The 25,972-nt window shown below is 34.5% G+C and overlaps 1 protein-coding gene across 9 annotated transcripts in view; it reads right to left on the minus strand.

The window, feature by feature from the left end:
- Positions 1–25,972, minus strand: part of MYO9A (myosin IXA) — a 365,019-nt gene that overhangs the window by 136,967 nt on the left and 202,080 nt on the right. For 8 of the 9 annotated variants that reach the window (XM_073212119.1, XM_073212118.1, XM_073212122.1 and 5 more), the window contains 3 exons: positions 22,714–22,909; positions 13,993–14,112; positions 4,716–4,791 (listed from right to left, as the gene is read on the minus strand). In XM_073212119.1, the coding sequence (XP_073068220.1) occupies positions 4,716–4,791; positions 13,993–14,112; positions 22,714–22,909 (392 nt within the window). The remainder of the gene's footprint in view (positions 1–4,715; positions 4,792–13,992; positions 14,113–22,713; positions 22,910–25,972) is intronic. The other variant, XM_073212123.1, reaches the window with a different exon arrangement.

Here is a 25,972-nt window from a genome sequence, read left to right on the forward strand (position 1 = left end):
ACAAATTTGATATACATGTAATAAAAGATGCATTAGAACTGACAAAAAGTTTATATGCATATGGGAATCATAGAAAAGGTGGTATATATGTGTGTATGTATAATTAAGAATATTATATATGTGTGTGTAGAAATTTCCAGGGGGAGTGGGAGGCTAAAACAACAAATCCACATTGATTCTCATTCAGAACTCTGGAAAGGTGCAGGTATTAGAGATAACTGGTACCAAGGTAAGGATGCTGCTGAATGGGGCCAAAATGGTAAGTTGAAAGTCTTTAAAATGAGGTACTCCCTATCATTATCCTAAATAGTGAATTAACATTCCCTTCCTCACACCTGCAGAAGACGGGAAATTTACCTTATAGACAAGTTGGAACAACAGAATCTGAGGAGAAGTCAAGGACATTAAGTATAGCTAAAGGGGTGAGGAGCCACAAGGAAATGAGGAAGAATTAAGTGGAAGGACGCTTATGGAATCATACATGCCCAGAACACTAGTAGTCATAGGCAGGGAAAACTGATTAACCCTAGAGAAATAAACTGAGATACAGACATCTGAGTCACCAACTCAATGGTGAGGTCCCTGATCAATTACAAAATAAATCTCTAGCCCAAGGATCATCTGAGTGTATCTTGTATCCAGCGATTTAGTCTATCTCTTGATGAAAGCCTCTCAAGAACCTCAAGATTGTTAACATGTCCAAGATGAAACTTTCATTTCCCCTCAAAACTGTTGCTACTCTTTGATTCCCTATGTAAGTGCTAAGCCATAAATCTAGAAATCATTCTTAATTACTCCGTCTCCTCATCCAATATATTCCACAATTATCACGAAGATATATAAATTATAAATTCTCCCTCTCATTTTTTTTTTAGAAACAAAGGCAAAATTACAGATACAATCAGAGAATGAGAAAAGGTGAGCCAAAAACAAATTTTTGGTGACTCCCAAACCAGGGCTCTTCCTCCTGCGTGCTATGGAAAGGCCTAAGGCAAAGGAGAAAGGTTCTACTTGTGTTTTTCACACTAAGTAACCGTAAGAGTCCCAACATTAGAATGGCAGGTTCAGTGGTGAAGCAGAAGATTTGAAGTGGGAGGGAAAAAAAAAAGGCTGTGCCACAAAGAGAGATCAATGGGATGCAAAGGAGAATGGAGAAACTCTGTGTACACTTGAAAATCTGTGTACCAGCTGGTTATTTCTATGAAATGAGTTAGCACAGGTATCTGTTTCAGACCTTCAAGGAGTCTCCCTTAGCTTAGCACACTGTTGCTAAGATGCATGGCATAAACAATGTGTTTGTTCTTTATATAGACTTATTCCTTGTACATATTAGACCGCTGTTACATATTTATTGCATACATGTAAAAATTATTTGCACAAGGTAGAGAAGACCTAATATACACTTCTCATAAACTCTAAATCCTCATAAACTAAGGTGAGAGGTATACAGTTTCTCTCTTTTCCTTCTTAATATAGGTTCACATCAATGTATACCCACCCATACGAAGCCATCAACTCTTGCCAGAACTACAGGTCTCCCTGTATCCAGTCCATTGCCTCTTCATATCATTCTCTATAATGCAGTCAGAGAAATTCTTCTGAAATATCAGTCAGTCCCCGCTTAAACATATTAAATAACTCCTCATTACCCTTAAGAGGAAGTCCAGTATCTTTAATACAGCTAATAAGGCCCTATAGGGAAGCCCATGACTGTTTTTCTTCCTAGAGTCAGCTCTCATCACCTCTCTCTCCATACTCACATGAATTCTCCACTTACGCCTGCTCTCTAGAGAGAGCGTTCTCTCTTTTTGCTCCTGGCCCTTCATACATGTTGCTCCTCTGCCTATAACATACCATTCTCATCTTCACAGGGCTCATTCTTACTCTTCCCTCAGACAACAGTTTAAAAGATTTTTTTTTTCTGAAAAAAGCTTTCTGATCCATCTGGCCCCACATTCAATCTTCAAAAACAGTATCAACATAAAAAATCAAACAGTCTTCCCATATGTTTCTACATCATCCTGTATCTCTTTGATCATATCACTTGTCACACCTGCCTCACAAAGCACTGAATCTCCAGTTTCTATCACATGAACTGGCGCTAAGTACTTGTTAAACAAATGATCTGCCAGGACTACAAACTGTATTTATCTTTATTTTTCTTTCAAGACTAATCTGACCTTCAGGAATAGATATAACAGGCAAATAATGCCTGAGTTAGAAAGCCATTAACTTTTAAAACAAAGAACTGACAAAACTATGTAAAAACATACAAATATCATTTAGGATACATACTGTAAAAGTGAAAAAACTTGGAAAAGACTTTTGAAGTAACCACATAATACTTAAATGTTTTAAATTTATACTAAGAGTATTGTTTCATGATACTTAAGATTTCTTATTACATGAATTGCTCATCACATGCATCTACTTACATTAATACCCAAGTTCTAATATTTTTTGAAAAAAATATGGTAAACAAAATACATACTAGGACATGAAGGAATGTAATGAGATTTATCTAGCTGTAACATATGAGAAATCACTCAAAGCTGTTTGTTGTTGGTATCAAGTCATACTGATTCTAAGAGAACCTTAAAAACCACTCATTTTTGTAACATGAAGCATGATCATTTCTAAAACAACCCCAGTAATAATTTGACTTTTTAATCCTTCAAACAATTTACTTTTGTTCTCATTGTTGCATTTTATAACACAATGTCTCAGGTGGTAAGTAGTCATTTGCCCAGATCAAAAGTATATTGAAATTAGCCGAAATCAGGATCCACAACATTCTACAGAGTCAACTCTTAGAATGGTTCCATAACACACCAGAAGTATTAATGAGAACTTACTCCTTTTCCTTAATTTCTGTAGCATGACAGTATTAAGACTATTTAATTATGAAACCTACCATATACTTCTACAGTGTACAAAATTCATTACATACTTTCTAACAATAAATTCTGATGATATACACTCCTGCTTCCTCATAGTTAAGTTTCCAAAGGCATTTTTTTTTCCAATATAGGCTGATGTATTTTACTCTTCACTCATTCCGCCCTATAAATATTTACTTATAAGAGCTTTTTCCACCTAGGAATGATTGCATCTTTGGCTATGAATGCACTCTCTTCAGTTCTTTATATTAAAGGTCTGTTCAGTAGCCTCTATAGTGCATTTATCATCTCTGCTTCATGGTATGTAATTATAGCCTTGGTATTTTTCTCAAATCATATTTTGATATAAAGACATTTGTTTCCAATTTTTACCCTTTTACCAAAAAACAACTGCCCTCTCAATTTTAATGTAAGTTTCATCTCTTGAGGATATTTGCACTGGCTAAAAACAGTTTTAATATTTATATTTCCTTAGTTTTATATAGACTATTGTCCTAGATCACCAAAAAAATCAAACATTCCACTCCTCCTTTCCACTCACTTATTAGGAGTATTCCACAGGGAAGGTCCAAGACTCTACTTGGTAAATATAAGCAACTGATTTCATGGCTGATTTCATAAGTATCTATTTATTCTATCCTCTCCCTCTTCTCGCCAATTTTCTCTAAAATGTGTCTAAAATAAATTCACCAATACAATAAATACAATCTGGAAGGATCTCTCATTAAGGCTGCTAGCTCATCTTTTCCCACAACATTACTTTTACTTTACTGCTATGTATCTTTCTTTATTGTATGCAGTGGAAAAGAATCAAGCTGAGGTGATCAACTTCCCTGTGAAGAAGGGACTCAAAAATGGGCTATACATACTTTACAAAATTAGTTTATCACACCACGAGCATCTGAATTCCATTAATTTCCTGATCCTAGACCAACATGATCAGTCTTAAACTAAAATATTAGACTAACCCAACTGATACATAAAAAACAGAAGCCTATACAGATCACTTTGGGCAGCCAAAACTGAAAGTGCAAAGAATCACAAACTAGAAATTAGGAGAATTATGAAAAAGAAATTGCTCTGGGAAATGGGACAAGTCACAGTTTCCTTTTTTTATCCAAATCAAGAGATGGATTTCCTTAAATTAGGGATCTCTAATGACCAGGGTAAGAATATTGCCAATAGACTAAGTTGAAGTCATACAGTCTAATTCATTCTTGGATAAAATTTAACATGCAAATATAGTGGTTGATTTCATTATTAGCCAAATATCACTATTAAAAGTAAACAAAATGTATATTTATAAAGATAGCAAGTAGTTCAACTTGCTGGCATTTAAGATGAGTAAGTTGAGGTTGGATCCTCGGGCTCTGACAGCTCTAACATAAGTAACCAGTGAACCTAGAATTCTTTTCACAAGCAATGGAGAGTTATAAAAATGTTATTAAGCAGAGAAGTGACAATACACATTAGGAAGACAAAGTAACTTCAATTGGAAAATGTGATTAAAGAAGTTATACTTTAATTTCAATGACAGGCCATCCTTATTACCAGGGCTCAATTCTCTTGATGATATTTAAAACTTAGACAGCAGATTTTAGACACTAAACAATGCTCATTTGCACATATAAAGTACAATCTTTATAAAATAATGTATGAGTAAAGGACAAGGGAACTTTATTTGCAAACTCAGGAAACTGTATTTGTTACTTTCAAATTTTATTCAGGAATTCCATTAAAAAAAAGATATTTCAATAAAAAAAAATCTAGTTACCTCTTCTATACTTTCTTTTAATATAAACCAAACATACTTACTGTTGGTTTTTTTCATTAAGAGTATTCATGCCCTGTAGATCAGAAAGTGGTGTTCTGGGATTTTTCCGGGTTATACCTAGCATATAAAAGACAGAAAATTTTCCAATCAATGCTAAGAGAATCTAAATATGAAATAATTTTTCTAAGGATAAATGAAATTAATGTACTTTGGTGGCATATATTTGTTAAACATGTCAGAAACATATAAGTAGTAATATGAACCAAGTCCTATGAATGTTACAAATCTGACTTGGCCAACAATGAACACAATTAGGGAATTTATTAATAAATTCTTTTATTTCTCTGCTCATTTACATATTACCAGAAAATACAGGGATAACTGGCCTGATGGACTAGAAGTGTACAAGCTCATTTCTTTTAATATTCAAGAAATCTCTAATAATTCCTAAGCATCATTTTCCAGCAGTAAACATATTGCTGACACAGAGTACAGATTTTAGAGATTGACTAATCTTACATATAAAGTCACTAAGACTCAAAGACAACAAATTGTTTCCTTAAGGATTAGCAATATTTTTTGTTATAGTTCTCTTCAAATCTTTTGATAAACATTAAAGCTTTATAAGCATATGGCTATCAATTTTCATAACAAACATGCAAAGATACTTAATATAGGTAAGGTACGTTGGAAAGAAAGAAGTAAAAGTATTTCTACTTGAGATAAATATCTTGTATTTAGAAAATCTTAAGTAACCCACAAAAAACAATTAGCACTAATACAAGTTCAGCAAAAATCACAAGATCTAAGAACGATATTAAAAAATCATTTGTATGTCTATACAATAGCAAAAAACAGTTAAGAAAATAAAATTAAGAAAACAAGTCCATTAATAACATCAAAATAATACAGAGCAATAAATTTAACAAGGAAGTATAGAATGTCTACACTGGAAACTATAAAACATCATTAAAAGAAATTAAAGAAAACCTAAATAAATGGAATACCATCCATGCTCATGAATTGCAAACAATATTGCTAAAGTGGCAATGCTTCCCAAATTGGTCTTCAGATCAATACAATCTCTATTAAAATTTCAGCTCCCTTTTTTTGCAGAAATAATAAGCTCATCCTAAATTAATGCAAGGGGCCCTGAATACCAAAACAATGTTGAAAAAGAAGAACATGGTTGAAGAACTCACACTTTCTGAATTCAAAACTCACTATAAAGATACAGTAACTGAGACAGTATGGTGCTGGCATAAAGACAGACAAATAGATCAATGGAAAGGAAGGGCAAGTACAAAATAGTTTCCTGTGGGTTACTTAGGATATTCTACATACGAGACACTTATCTCAAAGATACTTTTACTTCTTTCTTTCTTATGTACCTTACCTACACTACATATCTTTATAAACATAAATAAACCTTCACATTTATGAGCAATTGAATTTTGACAAAGATGTCAAGACAATTCAACGGGAAAAGAAGAATCTTTTCAACAAATGGTGCTGGGAAACCTTGGTATCCACATGCAAAAGAATGAAATTAGATCAAAGACCAAAATATAAGTGCTTAAAGTATAAAATTCTTACAAGTACTGGTAAGAGTAGATCTGCCTGACACTAGATTAGGCAGTGATTACTTAGACATGACACCAAAAATACAAGCAACCAAAGAAGAAATTAGATAAATGGGACATCATCATCAAATTTTTTTAAATGTGTGCTTCAAAGCACACTATATCAAGAAGTGAAGAGAAAACCCCCAGAATGGTAGGAAATGTTTGCAAATCACTTATCTGATAAGGAAAATCAATCTAGAACACAAAAACAACTCTTGAAACTAAATAATAAAAAGAAAACTCAATTTAAAAGTGAACAGAAGATCTGAATAGATATTTTTCCAAAGAAGACATGCAAATGTTAATAAGCACATGAAAGGATGCTCAACATCATTAGTCATCAGAGAAATGAAAATCAAAACTACATGAGCTACCCTATCACAAACCTAGCACGGCTAAAACAAAAAAGACAGTAAGTATTGGCAAGGACATGGAAAAAATGAACCTTACATATACTGCTAAATGTGAAATGACACAGTCACTTTGGAAAACAGTACCACAGTTTATAAAAAAAAATTAAACAGAGTAATCAGATAACCCAGGAACTACTCCTAAGTATATATCCAAGAGAATTTCCAGTAAAGTGTTACTGAAAATATGTCTTGTGATTAATAAATTCAGTTAGAGCTTTGAACAACTTGATTTTCTTATATATTTGAATGCATCATTCTCATTTTATTTTGTTCCTAAGTTATGGACACCAATTATCCCTATGACAAATGATCGTTCTCTATGCTCTATATCCATTCTTCTCTTCTGTGTATTAAAAAATAATCATCTCAGACCTTTTCTCAATATTAATAATTCAATTTTCAGCTATGTTTCCTCTATTTCTTGAGCTCATTAGGTGTTGCTTTATGCCTCTGCTTCTTTTAGTAGCTCAATACTTATTTTCAGTATCATTCTGATACTTTTTATAGTCAGCTTGCTTTATTGGATTCCTGTTCTTAAAATCCTTCTACATTGTAAAGTGCTCTTAGGGGATTTTCTTCTCTTTTTTTGGAGGATCTTCCCTACAAACACAGTAAGATATTTCTTTGAGAGTGATTCTTTTACACATGTTTGGCTTTTTCTCATTTTCCCTCTGTGTAATGATTTTTTAAATATCAGTTAATATTTTCTATTTTCTATTTTTCCTTCGGTCAGTTTCGATAACTTGCTGACATTCAAGGAATTTGTCCATTTCATCTAAGTTGCAAATTACTGGCATAAATGTTCATAATTTCTCCGCAACCTTTTGATGGCAATATATAACTGTTCTACCCTTTCATCCCAGATAATAGTGTTTCTGTCTACTCTTTTTCTTAATCAAAATGGCTAGAACTGCACCATCCAATATAGCAACCACTAGCCATTATGTGGCTACTCAAATTTAAATTGATTTAATTAAAACTTCCGTTTTAAAGCTTAAAAAAAATTCAGGTGCTTAACAGCCACATGTGGCTAATGGCTACAGTTTTGAACAGCACAGTTGGAAAACATTTCCATCTTCACAGAAAGTTCTATTGGACAGCGATGGATTCAAGTTCATCAATTTCACAGCTCTTTTGAAAAATCAGCTTTTGATTTCCACTGATTTTTCTCTACTGTTGGTCTACTTTGTAGTCACTGATTTTAGCTCTTATTTTTTACTGTCTTCTACCTATTTTGGGTCCAATATTCTCTACTTCTTGTAGCTTCATAAGGTGAAAGCTTAGATAATTGATTTTGACCTTTTTTTTCCTAACATAGGAGTTAAAGCTATCAATGTTCTTCTAAGTACTTCAGTTGCATTCTACAAGTTACAATAAGTTGTATTTCCATTATCATTCAGATCAAAATACTTCCAAGGTGCCCTTACGAATTCTTCTTTAATCATGAGTTATTTACACATGTTGTTTATTTTCCAAATATCTGAGGCCTTCTCAGATACTTTTCAATTACTGATTTCTATATTAATTCCAATTTGGTCAAACAACAACTTCAAAGTTTCAGTTATTTGTGTGACCATACTGATGTCTGAAGTCAGGGACACTAAGGCAGGCACTGTCAACAAGGTGAGAGTTGTGAGCTTCAAACTGAAGTGAGACTCGTCTATTCTACCGTCTCTCTTTACTTCCTACCTTTTCATTCCTTCTCCTTTACAGGGCTCCTGACCTTTGCAGAGGTGGATCTGCTGGTCATGCTCCCAAATTTTGCACTACTCCTCTAATTTCTTCCCTGCCAAATTTCAGAGAACAGTTCCGGAAGAAAGAAGGTGCGAGCACCACTAATGAAGAGGGGTAGGAAGAGCTGCAATACCTTTGATGTCTTAATCTTGAAGATCATACACTCTCATTTCTGCCCCATTCTACTTGTTAAAAGTGAATCACTAAATATAGCACATGCCTTTTGAAGGGAGGTGTACCAAAGAATTTGTGTACACATTTAAAACCACTAGAACAATGTCAGTTTTTGCCTGAAATATCATATCTTTTTAAAAGCAATTAAGAGAAGGAAATAAAATATTTATAGTCACATGTTTATACATATTTATTATTTCTGGTTTCTTTCTTTCTTCTAACAATTCATGAATCAGCAAACTAAAGTCCTAAGGCCAAATCAAACCCACTTCCTACTTTTGTGTGGCCTGTGAGCCAAGAATGGTTTTTACATTTTTAAATGGTTGAGGGAAAAAAAAATCAATGGAAGAACATTTTTGTGACATGAAAATTACATGAAATTTAAGTTTCAGTGTCCATAATAAAGTTCTTGAAACAGAGCCATGCTCATTCATTTATACATTGTCTATAGTTCCTTTCACAGAATGTTGTTGTTTCAACAGAGATCATATGACCTACAAAGCTTAAAATATTTACTATCTGGCCTTTTGCAGAGAAAGTTTGCCAACTCCTGCTATACATCTGTGGGTAAAATAGAAACATTTCCAGAATATCCCGCCTGGCTTTAGTATATCTGCATATCAATAGGCGTTCAGAGGTGGAAAGAAGTATGCCTTTACTGCATTTACATCTTTCCTCAGGGGTGGAGAAGTTCATCAGTGGGTGATTACCTGGGTAACACAGGGCTTATCTGTTCCTGAGAGGTGAGGGGGAGGGCCGGTGTTGTTGCTGTTGGGGCAGAGAAGAAAGACTGCCTGGGACTGCAGTCTGTGAGCAATAAGCGGGTTTTAAACTTTATTTCTCCCTTTGACAGATTTCGGATTTTAGAGGTATTTTGCCCCAGGTCTTCCCTTCCCCGGACTTACAATTGGCCTAGTCGGCAGGGTTCCTGTGAATCTGAAATCTGTCATAATGGGTGCAACCTTTGGGAGGGTCGCCCCTAGAAATGATGGGGAGAAGCAGCGCTCACGCCGAGGGACATGTGTCTTCACTCATGTAGTCGTGGAGGCACCATCACTGCTGCTGGCCACGCCAACCCTGGCCTGTGGCCCGAGCCTAAGGCTACTGCTTCTGCCACTGCTGCTGCTCTTGCTGCCGGCCGGAGCCTGGCCACAACCATGGGAAGGAGCAGAGGTCCAGGTCATCTTGAAGCAACTGGCTGCTATGTACCACACCTTGCTGGCTACAGGGCCCATCGCCGGAACAGCTCCGACCAAGGAAATAACCTCCTATCCCATCGCAGGGTGGGTGCAAGACTGGACCCAAAGGCCACGGAGTGGCGTGGCACAGACACCTCAAAAGACAATATGGGCCCATCAGTGTGGCTTGCCTTTCACCTTTGAAGAAGTCAGCCGAGCCCGGAAGGAGTGCCCTGCACATTGTGCAGATCAGCAAACCACCAAGAGGTACCTAGAGCATCTCTCTGCAGCCTATGGTTGGTTGCCGGTTACTGAGAGCGATCGAGGTACCCACTTTATTGGACATGTGTTGCAAGGATCAGTGCAGCAATTAGGAGTAAAATGGACGTGGCCCTGGACATTTCAACACATGGACCAACGATGGCTGGCTCTTCTGGCACCTTGGGGAAAAGGCCTGGAAGCTGGCCTTCTGTGTATTCCTGTAATAACAGCAAATTGGCCCTTGACAATCACAGTTATTTGCTTCTACGGTCTTTGTGTCCTGGATGCGTCCCCTGGCTGCAGCTGCCGTGTGATGGCTGGAATGGACGAGCTTTGGACTTAATCTGCATGGGACTTTGAACCTACCTGAATCCTCCGGCTTGAGAATTATGATTGTGTTGCTGTTGTCAAGAAAATAATGTTTAAAGAGAGGCTTGACTTTGTCTAATGTTTAGTAAAAGTTTTGTGAGCAATCTAGCATGATTGTTAGGAATGAGTAAACAAGTGTAGAAACATATTTTGTGCTTACTGAGAGATTGTGCTGTAAAGTACATTTACTTAATCTGCATAGGCTGAATCTTCTGGTTGAGGATTATCAAGATTTTATTGCTGTTGCTATTGCATGTTACTGAATTGGTTGGAAGAGGGGGGTCAAGTAAATTGTAAGGCGAGATTTCTGGAAGGGTGGATTGTGGGTAAAATTGAAACATTTCCAGAATATCTCGCCTGGCTTTAGTATATCTGCATATCAGTAAGCATTCAGAGGTGGAAAGAAGTATGGCTTCAGTACATTTGCATCTTTCCTCAGGGGTGGAGAAGTTCATCTCCATATCAATGGGTGATTACCTGGGTAACAGAGGGGTGATCTGTACCTGTGAGGTGACGGAGAGGGCCAGTGTTGTTGCTGCTGGGGCAGAGTAGAAAGACTGCCTGGGACTGCAGTTTGTGAGCAATAAAAGTGTTTCAAACTTTATTTCTCCCTTTGACTGATTTTGGATTTTAGAGGTATTTTGCCCCAGGATTTCCTTTCCCCAGACTTACAACATCGAAGTTACCATCCACGGTCATTTTCCTTTAGCATAAAGAATTGTATTCCACTTTCACAGAATACATACTCTGGTGACAAATTTTCAGATTCTGTTTATCTGAAAACATCTTTACTTCTGCTTTTTGAAGGATACTTTTGCTAATTGATAATTGGGCATTCTAGACAATATACTGCAACAACACTAGATCCTGTTATACTCCTCTTAAGACCACTGATTTTTTTTTCTAACAGATGGTTAACTTGTAAGGATCCAAACTACAAATATAGAAATTCTGCTGAAAGTTTTGTTGTTTCTTTGGGCTTGCTTTTGTTTTGGTTTCAGGATTTTGTTTTTTTGGATTTTAATTATAGTTTTTGGATATCTTTCAGCCCCCATTGCTTTTAATGAGGAATCAAGTATTCATCATTATTCTCCTGTTCTTAATTATTTTTTCTTGCCTGCTTTCAAGATTTTCTCTTTATTTTTGGCATTCAGTAGTTTGCCTATAATGCATCTAGTTGTGGGGGTTTTTTTGTATGTATTCTACTTGGAGGTCACTGATCTTGGATCTCTAAGCTGGTTTTTTTTTTTTTTAACCAAACATGAGAAGTTTTCAGCCATTCTCTCTCCAAATATTTTTCTGCCTCTTTCTCTGCTTTAAGTATAGGACTCCAACTAAGGCAGTTAGTATTCAGCTTTTCACCACAGGAGCTATGCACAGATACAAAAAGCCCTCAGTCAAAGCAGCAAACTTGCAAATCTCACCTACTGCAGTGTCTTTCAATGGCTATCTTCCATTTGTTTTTTATTGCTTTGATGACTGGCCCCTACAATCTTCCTTGCATACTCACAGCAGCCAGCTAGGTATGGCTGGCAGAAATCATACTCTTAACTTTAGGTTTTAGCCTTTTGACAGCTCTCTCAGTTCCAGGTTTTACCTTCTAATTTCCAAGCTGCTTTGCCAGTCCTCAACTGTGATACCTCAAGTCAGTATGGTTGTGTGGTTTTCTGTCTCTGGAGCTATGGCAGTTGGGAAGCATTTTGTGTAAAAAGTCACAAATTCACAATTCTTATTCACTGCTTTACTTACTTTAAAGAATAAATTCCCCTCTGGTTTCTGCTTCTTTTTTGGTCTTTTTCAGTTTTTTAGTCTTTTTGGTCTTTTTCCAATGCTTTATAATCGTTTTGTTACTTTCAAATTTTTTCCAGGTTTTATTGTTACCTGTGGGAGCGTTCATTCACCTCACCAATTCACCATAACCTAAAGACCCCAGTCCTCTGGATTTTTTTTTAAAATTCCCCTAAATTTCAATTTGTAATTTTATATGTTATAAAAATTTTAGTTAATGGTAGCACTATAATGGAAAATGGAATAAACTAAAGTAATGAAAAAACTCCATCTTTCACAAATGTAGAAATAAACTAGCATGTGATCACAGACAAGTGAAAAATTTCCTCATGCAGTCTATGCTGCAATTGGTGCCTTCTTTTTCTGGACCCATATATACTAGGCTGGAATAAAATCCAGCCTGGGATTGTCAGGCTGAGGGTCATGAATATCAACAAAGCAAATAAACCCTTGCACTATTTAAAAGTTAAAAAGAATTAACGTAAGCTCCCCTAAAAAGATTTGTAGACTATTATAAATAATGTCCCATGGGTTAAAAGATTTAGAAAAGGAAGATCAGTGTTTAGAATGAGGACTTGTATACCTTTCAGAAACAATAGCAACAATTAATTAATTAGAGTAACATTTAAGGATATATTTTTAAAATGAAATACTTACCTTTATTCTAAAATGAGAAAATATCTTAAATGCATTTTTCAAAATGCATTACATATATTCGCATACCAAGACAGCAAAAATAAGAACTGAAGAACCCACAACACTTGCTTTTAGAAAATTCACTTATCTTTATCCTTATAGTCTATTTATATTCTCCTGATAACTGTACACTAAAATTTCAAGGAATTTCAATCACAGAACTGTGAAACTGACAAAGTACATCTGTGGTGTTCTGTAAAAAGCTCAGAACAGAATAGATGAGTGGTTGGATCCATTACATACAAATTGCTGATTTAGGCTTTGAGCATTCTCAAGAATCCCTACATCCTCACTGTAACAGGAGCCAAATAACTAATCCCACAACAGGCAAAAGACCCATTTTCATGCAAAATGAATATAACAAATAAAAAAAGGAAAGAAATGGAGACCAGGGGCATCTTTTTACACCAATTTTATAAAAAAAAAAGAGAGAGAAGAAGAAGAACATCCACTATGACTCTATCATTCTTTCTTAAGCCAAAACATTTATGTGGTGGCTTTTTTTCTAAACCAGACATAGAAAAGTCTGATAAAAGGACTGCAATCAAACTAACTAGTAATACATAAAATCAATACCACAAAAGTTGAATCAGGGGCAAAGAAAACTTTTGGCAGTGTTGGATATGCTAATTTCTTTGATTGAGGTGATGACTTCACAGGTGTATACATATGTCAAAAGTTACCAAACTATCCATTTGCATGTTTTACATTTGCATGAAATCATTAGATTTCAATAAAGCTTTAAAAGAAAATCAGCATGAAAAAAATTGTTTTTACCCATCACTCAATTACTTTAAAGACAAAAAAGGGAACCAAATTCAGAGCCTATAACCAAGTATATTTAACAACTCAAGGATCATACACAAATACTCATTCAAGTTAAAAGAATACATATATCAACTTCTTCAAGAGAAAGAACTAAAATCTCAATGGAAGTATCCTGAGACTGACTGGTCAAAGGGCTGTGGAGGCCACATAGCCTATGCGACCACCCTGTCCCACCCTGGTGTAGAATGCTCCTGGTTTCCGTTTCCAAATGAACATGTGATAACAGAAGTGTATCAGGATTTGCAGCCTTACTGTACTTCTCTTCCTTGCACCTCTGCAGAATCTCTAAGCTCCTCTGGTGGACTGGGTGTTGAAGAAAGCTAACACTATCCATACTTTTCAAAATTGCACATGGCGCTGTATCATCATGTCCTTAGGAAGCAAAAAAACAAAACAAAAAAATGGAGAAAAGAAAAAGACATTATATAAGCCCAAACCAATAAAGAATTAGGGACAATGCTGCCAACTATCTTAAGAGGATATAAAAATCTATCAAGTTAGTAAGAGTTAAATGTGCATGATTTTTCCAATTAATTTAAGGAAATTAAACAAAAACACTAGGGAAAAATAAAGTCCCTTGTTAGGTATTCAAAGTGTCTTTTTCAGTACTCAAAGTATAATGAGTTAACACCATACTGAAAATTTGTAATTTAAACTATTAGGGAAATTTCAAAAACAATTTATATGGTTGATTCACTTTTTTTAATGCACTCATTTTTATCAGGTCTGAAATGTAATTAGCATATAGTTGGCAACAATGTAAGGAGCACTGATGGAACCCAAAGAGAAAATACCCAAAACAATTTACAAAGTTATACAATTTTTCCACAAATTTTGCAATTAACCACACTTGAGGGGATTTCAACAAGTGTGTCAATGTCAAAGGAGGAGGAAGAAGAGCAGCGCAGAGCAGGAAAACCCAGCAGTTCCGTATTTACAAATCTGAAAACAAAGCTGGAAAATCGGTACCTCACCACACTTCTTAGTAGAGTGAGACAGAATCAACTATTGGTGGGAAAGGGAAGAAAACATGTTCAAGAAAGGACCAAAGCCCCAGATTAGTGCTACTGGAACAGTTAGTCATTCAAGCAAAAAGGGCAGGAGGCGGTGGGGGTAGGTGAGGGTGAGTTTGAGTACCACAAATATTAGCAATAAATGGAATACAAAAGAGAATACAGGTTTTTCAGAGTTGGGAAGATTTGAGTATCATTTACTCAGAGAGTATCTCTAAAGTTAGAATGTTAAATTCAAATTTAGGTAGGTTTGCCTTTAAAAGATAAATGTGAATAGCTGAACAATATAGGCAAAGTAAGCAACACTAAAGTTTCATTCGTGTGTATTTAATGCATAAGTAGGAATGAGGTATTATCTATGAATAGTTCTCAAGGCAGAATAATTTTAAAAGTTAAATAGAGGTACAGTAATTCAAAAAGGTTTACAAAGCATGGATTAGTCTACTGTAATTCCTTAAACTAGATTCTATATCCAGAGAATATGCATGTACATTTTTTAGCTAAGGAGATGGACTCTTATGGTACCATAACATCAGATAATAGTGTGCATATAAATAGGAGGCTTCTTTTTTAATAAAATGGGTTTGTTTTTTCATATCCAGTAATATAAAAGTAAGCTAATAAAACACTGTCTCATTTACTCAATATGAAGAGTCCATAGTTGCAAACAATGTTTCAAAACAAGAGACAAGTATTTGCAAGTTACCCATAATTTCTTAGGAAAAAAAAAAAAACTCAGAAAAATATTCTATGCTCATTATCCCCCCCAACCCCCTGCTTTGAAGGGCTCTTGGAGAAAGAATGCTCAGGCTCAGACTAGCCTGCATTTGGTTTGTTAGTTGGCCAGGGTGGGAATACCAGTTGAGGGGCACTGTTCGAGAAAAAACACCTGGTAAGTCCTACTCGTACTCCATCCAAATTGTAATTTTAAAAAGTTATCCACCAGACTTTCAGGCCTTTCAACACATAACTTGACAATCTGCTAATCAGAAATAATTTAAGAAGACTATAGTATTAAAGTATTTTATATAAAAATTCAGAATATTAAATACACTAAATTGTCATGTAGTTTTAATAAATCACTCAACTTTACTATAACCCCTATATTCTATTTTCTATCCGATCTAATAAATTGTAGCAAAGCCATTTAAGATATGAGTAAATTTGTATCTGTGACTGTTTTATATACCTCATCATCATACCTACCTTAGTTGTTCTGTTTTTAACTTCTTTTATTCTGCTTCCTATGCCTCTTTTAACTAGTTAACCACTTCAAACATTATTTTACAGACTGTTACACTATTTCCAAACCTTAAAATGATATTCTGCTTCTTTGCTGTGTGAACCAACTCCCGGTCAAGGTGGCTTGGTTTCCTAGGATGGTTTATAACACATTTTCAGTGGGGAATATTTTCTAAGGAGTCTCATAAACTCTTAAAGGAGGTTTATTTCATGTTTGTTTATGCTAGTTCCTGGTCTGGTTTTGATAACTTGTTAGTGTGAGATTATGCACCAAACACACAGCATAAATTCAGACCCCATACCAAAGCATGGTAAAGATATGGAGTACTGATTTTTTTTTTAAGTAACTTTTTTGTAAAAACCAGACTGCTAAAGTTCTTATTTCTCTAGGCAAGGCCAGTGGACAGAATTTTCTAATTATCTTTTCAGTGACAAAAGTCAAGTTCTTTCAAGATCCTGGACCACATAACAGGGGCTCAATCCCAGCTCCACTGTATCACTCAACCTTGAAGCTATGTCTTTGATCCTACTTGATCCTATAACCTTTCAGGCCCTCTAACAGTTTTGGTAATGCCAACTCCCAGGTCATAGGGTCATTTATTAAGATAAAATCACATTAACAAAAATCTACCAATCTCAGGTATGTAGTTTGATGAGCTTTAACAAATATTTACATCCATGTACTCATTAATTAAGATACAGAACATTTCCATCTTCTTAGGAAGTTACTTTATTCCCTTCCCATCAATACCTCTCTTGTCTTTCCCACAGGCAATCAAGTTATGATTTATATCACTGTATATTACTTGGCCTGTTTTTAAACTAAATGAAATCATACAGACTGTATTCTTTCATGTCTGGCTTTTTTGCTCAATATTTTATGTGACTCATTCTTTATGAGTATCAGTATTTTGTTCTTTTTTAATTGCTGGATAATGTTATATGGCAGGAATGTACCACAGCTTTGTTATTGTTTACAGACATTTGGGTATTTCCAATTGGGGGCTATTATGAATGAAGGCACTATGAACATTCTTGTTTCATGTATTTGTTGTGTAACAGCTTCATCGAAATGTAAGTCACATACCATACAGTTCACCTAAAGTGTACAATTCACTGGTTTTAGTATAACTTCCAAGTTGTTTAACCATAACCACAATCAATTTTAGAATATCTTCATCATAGCAAAGAGAAGCCCTACACTCTTTAATAATACTCCCCTCATCAACTCCCAGCCAGCCCACTCTAGCCCTAGGCAAACACTTCATTCCGTCCCTATAAATTTGCTATCCTAGATATTTCCTAAATGGAATTATAGAACATATGGCCTTTTGTGTCTGACTCTTTTCACTTAGTAAAATGTTTTCAAGGTTTATCCACATCATAGTATGTACTAGTTCTCTGTTCCTTTAAATGGCGCAGTAACATTTCATTGTATGGATATACCATTTTTTGTCTATCCATTTATCTGTTGATGGACATTTGGTTGGATTGTTCCTGCCATTTGGCTATTATGAAAAATGTTCCTAGAACATCGTGTGCAAGTTTCTGTTGAATATCTGTCTTCAGTTCTTTTGGGCATATACCTAAGAGCAGAATTTATGGGTAAAATGAAACTACCCCGCTATTTCATAAAATGACTGCACCATTTTACATTTCCACATATGAGTAGCAATATGAGCCTTCCAATTTATCCACATCCTTACCAACTTGTTATTATATTACCTGTCTTTTTTATTATAGCCATCCTAGTAGATATGAGGTAGTGTATCTTACTATGGTTTCAATTTGTATTTCCTGATGACAAATGATATTTAGCATCTTTTCTTGGGCTTATTCACTATTTGTGTATTTTCTTTATAGAAATGGCTTTTCAGATAATTTGCCCATTTTTAAAATTAGGCTATTAGGTTTTTTATTATTGAGTTGTGGAATCTATCTGTAAATATTCTAGAAAGCAGTTCTTTAACAGATATATGATTTACAAATATTTTCTATTATTCTGCGGGTTCTCATTCTCACTTTGGTAAGAGTATCTTGAGGCACATAAGTTTTAATTTTGATGAAATCTAATTTATCCACTTTTTTCTTTGGTTGTTTATGCTTAGGTGTCATATCAAAGAATATATTGCCTGATCCAAATTGGGAAGTGTGAGTCCTCCAACTTTGTTGTTTTTGAATTTTAGGATTAGCTTGTCAATTTCTGCATAAACGAAGCTGAGGTTTTGACAAGGACTATCAGAATCTACAGGTCAAGTATTGCCATCTTCACTATATTAAGCCTTCCAATGCATGAACAATATAGGATATCTATCCATTTATATTGGTATTCTTTCAGTTCTTTGAACGATGTTTTGTAGTTCTCAGTGAACAAGTCTTGCAATTCTTTGTTAAATTTATTAGTAAATATTTTCTATTTATTGGTGCTGTGGTAATAGGATCACCAACTTAATTTCATTTTCAGGTTGCTCATTACTAGCCTATGGAAATATAATTGATTTTGCATATTGACCTTGTGTCCTGCAACCTTGATGACCATACTTATTAACTCTAATAGATTTCTTTTTTGTGGATTCCTTAAGATGTTTTATATGTAATCCGTCATATGCAAACAAAGGAAGAAAACAAAAGGCTTCTTCCTTTCCAATTGGAATGTCCTTGCTTTTCCTTGCCGAACTGCTCTCACCAGAACCTCCAGGATGATGCTGAATAAAAGAAGCAAAAGGAGACATCCTGTCTTGTTTCTTATCTTGGGGGAAAAGCATTCACTATCAAGTACGATGCAAGCTTTTACGTTTTTCATAGATCCCTCTATCAGGTTGAGGAAGTCCCCTTCTATTCCTAGTTCAGTGTTTTTATAATGTAAACATGAAAAGGTGTTGGCTTTTGTCAAGTGCTGTTTCTATATCTATTGAGGTGATATTTCTGTGCTTTATTGTATTGACATGGAATATTACATTGATTTAATTTTTTAAGTTGATTCCTGGGTAAATACCACTAGATCATGGTATATAATAATACTTTTTACAAATTGTTGGATTCATTTTGCTAGGATTTTGTTGATAGGGTTTTTTTTATTTTCATTTTTGTGATTTCTTGTCTGGTATCCAGGAATACTTGTCTACAGAAAGAGAATTAAAATATTCCTTTATATTCTATTTTTCAGAAGAGTTTATAATTTTTTAGTGTTAATTCCTCCTTAAGTAGTTGATAGAATTCATCAGTAAATCCACTGTTCCTTGGCTTTGCTTTGTGGGAAGTTTTTTTTATTTTTTGTTACTAATTCAATCTCTTTTCTGTTAGGGACCTATTCAGATATTCATTTTCTTCCGCAGTCAATACTGGTTGTTTACATCTTTCTGGGATTTGTCCATTTCAACTAGGTTCTAATTTGTTCACAGTGTTATACACCTTTTTATTTCCATCACTTCAGTAGCAACACCCCCTTTCATTCTTGAAATTAGTTAATTTTTTGGTTCTGGGTTTTTTTTCTGAATTTTTTATATAAGTATCATTGATATACAATCATATTGGTTTCAAATGTATAACACAGTGGTTCAACAGTTACCATATTATTAAATCCTCACCTCAACTAGCACGATTACTATCTGTCAGCATAAAAAGATGTTACAGAATCACTGACTATATTCTCCATGCTGTATTACTATCCCTGTGACCAACTTGTATTATGCTTGACAGTTTTTGTGACCTTTTATACCCCTCACCCTCCTCACCCCAACCCCTCCCCATGGTAATCACTAGTCACTTTTCAGTGTCTATGAGTTTACTTCTGTTTCATTCATTCGGTTTTGGTTTGTTTTTATATTCCACAAATAAGTGAAATCATATGGTATTTGTCTTTCTCCACCTAGCTTATTGAAATTAGTAATTTGAGTTTTATCTTTTTCTTGGTCAGCCTACCTCAAGGTTTGTCAATGTTGCTTAACTTTTCAAAGAAATCAACCTTTGGTTTTGTTTACTTTATGGTTTTCTATTCTCTATTTTATTTATTTCAAATCTACTCTTTATTAAGTCCTTCCTACTAATTGCTTTGGGTTAATCTCTTTTTCTCTAGAATCTTAATGTCAAGAATTAGGTTATTGATTTGAGATCTTTCTTGTTTTTTAACAGAAATATTTGAAGCTATAAATTTCCCTCTTAGCACTGTTTCAGCTGTATCCTGTAAGTCTGTGATATATTTTCTTCCATTCATCTCAAACTATTTTCTAATTTCCCTTGTGATTTCTTCTTTGACCCATTGTTTATTAATAAGTGTGTTGTCTAGTTTGCACATGTCTTAAGACATATTATTTCTGTTGCTCTATTTTTTCATTATTAGCTTGTTTTGTATGAAACAGATGTTTTCTAGTATACTATTTTAAATTTTTGTCATTTCTTTTACTATATTATTTTTTAGTTATTTTCTTAAAAGATGCTAAAGGAATTATAACTGACATCTTAAATTTATAAAAACCTACTCTAGATTAAAAACAACTTCATTTCAATAGTATATAAAAACTTTCCTCCTATATAGCTCTATTCCTCATCCTTTATGCTGTTACTGTCATAGGAAGTGAAAATATATTGTACTTCTGCAGTCTACACCTCCTTACTTATTATTTATCTTTGACCTCTTATGGCTGTATGATATGTCTGAAAATACTCATGGTCATTGCTGAAGTTCTGAATCTTCTACTTACCCATTTTCATAGTTATTCTATGAAATAGAATACTTTTAATATTAATAGTTACTTTTAATTTTGCAATGCTACCACGTTCCAACTTTGTGGTATCCCTTTATCCTAAAAGCACCAGAAAACAGTGGGTGCTGAGTGGTGAGGAGGGGACAAAAATGTTAAATGCTGGCATTGACACTAATATACTATAATATAAACAGTTATTCTTTGTACCAAATCTGCTCAATCATTGCTTCAAAATGCAAATGAACTATAGTTTTTCTTTTTCTTGATAAAAAGTAAAATTTTTAAAGTTTATCCAAGGGGGATGGACTTCTAAGGTATTGGTAATATTCTATTTCTTAACCTAAGTGCCACTTTTTGATAATTCACTGAGCTATACATTTTTATTTTGTGCACTTTTCTGTATGCATATCCCAGAATATGCATATAGAGAATATTTCTGTATATTACACCCTAAAATAAGACTTTTCAAAGGGTTTATTAAATGGAGGCTCTATGCCGGCTAGAAAGAAAAATTACATTTGAAAACAAGAAGAATCTAGAAATGATAAAAGTAGAGATAATATAATTTCCGTGTGTTAATCATTAATAACATTGTATGTCTGTACAAATTGATGATAAAAATATACATACAACTAGCTTTCATGAATATTTTAAATGCTAAAGGGGCACTTACAAACAATGTGAAAATTATTATAAAGAGCAATATGTTTAATAGTAAATACAAGAAATGTTTCTTCTCTTAGTTACATCTTAGCAGGATACTTATTTTCAAAATTTTCAAAATTGTTAAGTCAATTGCAATAAATAAGAATGTATGTTAAAAGAAAAAACTTTTCCTTAAAGCTTTTTGCAAAGATAGCCTCTTAGAAATAACTTTATGACAGGCAAAAGCAGGTTTATGATATCCTTTTTATTTTCCAAAAAACTGTAATTCTCCCTACCTACAAAGGCCAGTTTGCACACATTAGAATCTGAAAACAGAAACTAAGTTCAATTAGTTTTTGCATCTCCTTTCAGAAATACTAACTCTCAAATATACATATTTATTTGAAACATCTAAAAGCTGAATTTCAAGTTTCACTGTTAATGTACATGCCAAAAAACCATCTAAGTTAGGTCTGGAAGTCCTGAAAGCACAGGCGTATCCTAGTGCACTTCTACTGAAACTTCTCTGGGCAGAAAAATTTATTTTAAATGACTACATATATATTAGAAAATCCTCTCTATGTACCAATTATCTGTCTAAGGCTAGAGCTACAGCAATCAACAGTGTGGTTTCCAGTAGATAACAAGTGCTTATGAGATGCCCTTCCACAGAATGGGAAATGGGTATCTTCTGATTTAAGGGTGAGAGATACAGAAAACATACCCTGTTTTATGCATTTCTAAATTCAAAGTAAAATCCAATGAACTAAAAAGTAAAAAGACGAAAATAAAATCAACATTTCACAGATACTTTGCATATGTTTCTAACTGTACTTAATTTTGAAGTCAGTATTTTGAAGTAAACTGCTAATAGTCACAAAATCAGTCAAGAGAAGATACTTGATTGATTATTAAAGCCAGATTATCTCCACTATACTATACTACATTTTTCTGTCTCCTGATTTATGCTTCCACAGTAAATTATGTTTTGTTCGTAGAAAAAGGTCATAAAAAGAAAATATAGAAAGGAATCAATATTAAGTTCTATATAATTAAATAATTATCATTTAACTTTTTGTTTAAAAATCATACCAGTGTATTACCAAGTGTCTACTAAATAAATACTAGGTACTATGCACTCAGCAGTCCTATCAGTATTTATTAACAAAAAAGTGCTAATACATATATCCACACATACACCATACATCCACTTAATCGTATAAAGTTCACAGGAACTCATTAGATCTGAAACATGATGTTGGGGTATGGTAAAAAGAAAAAACCACAGCAGAATAAGATTATTACATCTCTACTCCTTAGGTAAAAATCAAAAGAAGAAGCACGGTAGAATACTAATATCTACTGCTTACCAGTTTTTCTCTGAATGTGTCTTTTCCCAGCTTCCCTGAAAGCAACCATGGCTCTGAAAAAAGCTCTGAGAACTGCCCACCGGAAAACAGCTACAGGATCAATTCCAATCATCCCAGAGATAAATGCACTCTTGCTACTTCTCAGAAGAGCTACAATGTCAGGGCGCATATGATCTGTATTTTTTTCCCGGAAATCCTACATGAAAAAAGTATCAGTGTTATTTCTGAAAAATTAAACCAAGAAGATAATGGGTGACATGTTTGAATAGAGGTTGAACAAGAACTGTAGGACTGATTTCTGTTCTAGGTAGCTAACCGGACCAGATTATCTTCTATCAAGTCCCATCCTACCCTAAAACTACTAAACCCTATACTACATTTAAATTAGAATGAATATTTCACAATTTTATTGCAGCTTGTTAAACAGAGAGCCTCTCTGAAGGCTCACATAAAATGACAAGGGAATTGAATAACAAAAAGGAGCCAGATACCAGAAAACAAGGAACAGCATTCTAAGTAAAGGGAACACCTACTATCTAGGTAGTAATGAGTTGGACAAGTTAGGAGAAAAGCAGTAAGACCAGGGCTGGAGCATTCTGGGCAAGGGTGAAGGTGGTGAAGATGAGGCAAATAAATAAGCTACATAAGCCCAAGTTAGGAGTTTGGGTTTTATTTGCCTGTAAAGGAAAACCACTGGAAGCGTAATGACGTGAGCTGACTAGTGTTTGCTAAACTGGCTATTTATCACTGGCTTCAGAGGGAACAAATTATACAAAGAATAGAAAAGGGAGACCAGTTCTTGCAGTATTCTAGATAAGAACCGACAGTGACTTGGACAATATTGGTGGAAATAATGGAAAGGGAAACAGTCATTGTATCTGAGATATGTTTTAGAGGTAAAGACAAAGGACTTGCTGCTGGATTAGGGCAAGGTGAGACAATGGGGAAATTAGGTTAACACCTGTATTTCGGGTTTGAGTAACTAGATAGATGGAGGTGTCATATACTAATATAGAAAAGACTAAAGAAAAGAGAAGGCTTGGGGATAGAAAATGGGGACCAAGAGATAAGTCTTGTCCAGTGAAGTTTGAGATGGTGAGGATAATGATAACAGCAAGTAACACTGAGAGGTTATTATATGTGTGGCATTTACATGCGTGGTCTTAGTTGAGCTCATTCATTCTCCTAATAACTCCTTAAGGTAGAAGATACTATTCCTACTTCATAGATAAGGAAACTGAGTCTCAGAGAGGTTAAATATCTTGACCCCTATCACATAGTCGTAGAAGAACAGAGGTTTAAACACAGACACTCATAACCACTATAATATGTCTGCATACAGACATCAAGTAGGCAAATGGATATACGTATCTAAAGGTCTTCAGGGACATCAGAAAACCCATTTGGATATCATCAGCATACAGGTTTTTTAAGTTTGGTAAGATTATCTAAGGACTGTAAATAGGCAGTAAAAGCCACCTGCCAGTTCAAGTGGGAGGGGACAGAAAACAAGAAAATGGTTTAAAATACCCCGCAGAAAGATAGGGAGGGCAAGAAGATCCCTGGGAGAAGATCCCAGACTGTTAAGCACAGTCTAGGTATTTAGTTATACCCACACCCAAGTGGAAGGATTAAAACTTGCTGAGTAAATCACTCCAACTTGGTGCAGCTTCACAGAACAGCTCTAACTCAGAATTCCATAAGGAGCATGCCTAATATGGTGCCATCTACCCTCCTGTCCAGAAGCAGCTTGGACCCATCCTATTACCTTTATGGCTTTCCTTTCCTAATTTTTTGTTCTGCTGAGAACAGGGGAAATAGGGTAAAGAAAACAGAAGTCTTAGTCCTTGACTTGTCCTTAAATACCCTTTGGGCAAAAGTATGTCTTATAAAAGTTAATAAAATTGAGAATTTTCAAATCCAAATCATCACCACCACCATTATCAGCTAATACCTACGAAGGACAGACAAGATGTCAGGCACTAAGTTAAGCTCTATATATAATTCATTCAATTCTAAAAATTAACAAAGTAGAATCAGTTATAATAAAGTAGAATCATACTTCAACGAGAAGTGAACAGAGAAGAAACTTGCCAAAGATAAAAAAAAAAAGGGCATAAGTATCACTGCAGAAACTGAAATACCAGTGTGCCCTGCTCTAAAAACCATTTCATTCTATTAATAACTACTCTGTACAACTGAAAATTCTAGAATTATTTTCCTTGATGATTGTCGAAGGTTGATGAAGACCTTCATTTTAAAAGTATAATGGTCTCATCTCTCTGTCTTTATATTTCTAGATTAAGAATATTTATATTTCTAAACTAAGAACATTTCATAACTAATCACATCATTCTCCTGAAAACTCTTTTCTCTTAGTTTCTGTAACACATTTTGTGATTTAATACTTACCTCCTGTACTGCCCCTTCTCAGCCCCCACTGCTGCTTCCATACTGGAAGTTCTTAGGATTTGATCTTGTGTACTCCTATTTTGCACTCAATCACCTTACATCAGGTGCTCTCAATAATAATTATAGCTGTAAACATTATCTATATGATGAAGCCCAAATCTGCATTTCCACCTCAGACCTTTCTTGATATGTCTGAGATATACTTACACATCTTAAAAGTATCTTGAACTTGAAAAAGAATGCTCAAGACTAGTATTACTTAAATGTTTAGAAGCATTCACCACAGTGACAATGTGGGTCTAGAACTTCCTTTATTTATAAGTAAGCTTTAAACTACTGATTCAAATGATTTAGCAGACAATATTTTCAGGTTTTCCTATATTTTCTGGTCTCAGTTTTGGCAATATATGTTTTTTGTGGAATTTTCCATTTTACCTAAAATTTACCAAATGTATTAGCAAAATATGTTCATATTCTTTTAGTATCTGTACCTTATGTAGTTAAGACTTAAGTCCCTTTTTCATTTCTGATATCTATAATTTTTTTAATTCTTTCATCCTATTATAATGTTCTATTACCCTTTACTTATATTATTCTCTGTTATCTTTTCAAGGAATGAGCTTTTGGCCTTCTTTCTTTATTGCATGTCTGTTTTCTATTCTGCTGATTTCTGGTCTTCCCTTTATTATTTCCTTCCTCTAATTTTTTGGTATTTAATTTGCTGTTCTTTTCCTAGTTGAGATGAGAGCTTAGGTAATTACTTTTGAACCATTCTTCCTTTCTAATATATGCATTTAAGTTGTAAAACACTGATTTAAATGCATTGTACAGATTTTGGTACATCTTA

Source organism: Manis javanica, chromosome 8 (assembly GCF_040802235.1).
Source record: "Manis javanica isolate MJ-LG chromosome 8, MJ_LKY, whole genome shotgun sequence".
Lineage (NCBI taxonomy): Eukaryota > Metazoa > Chordata > Mammalia > Pholidota > Manidae > Manis > Manis javanica.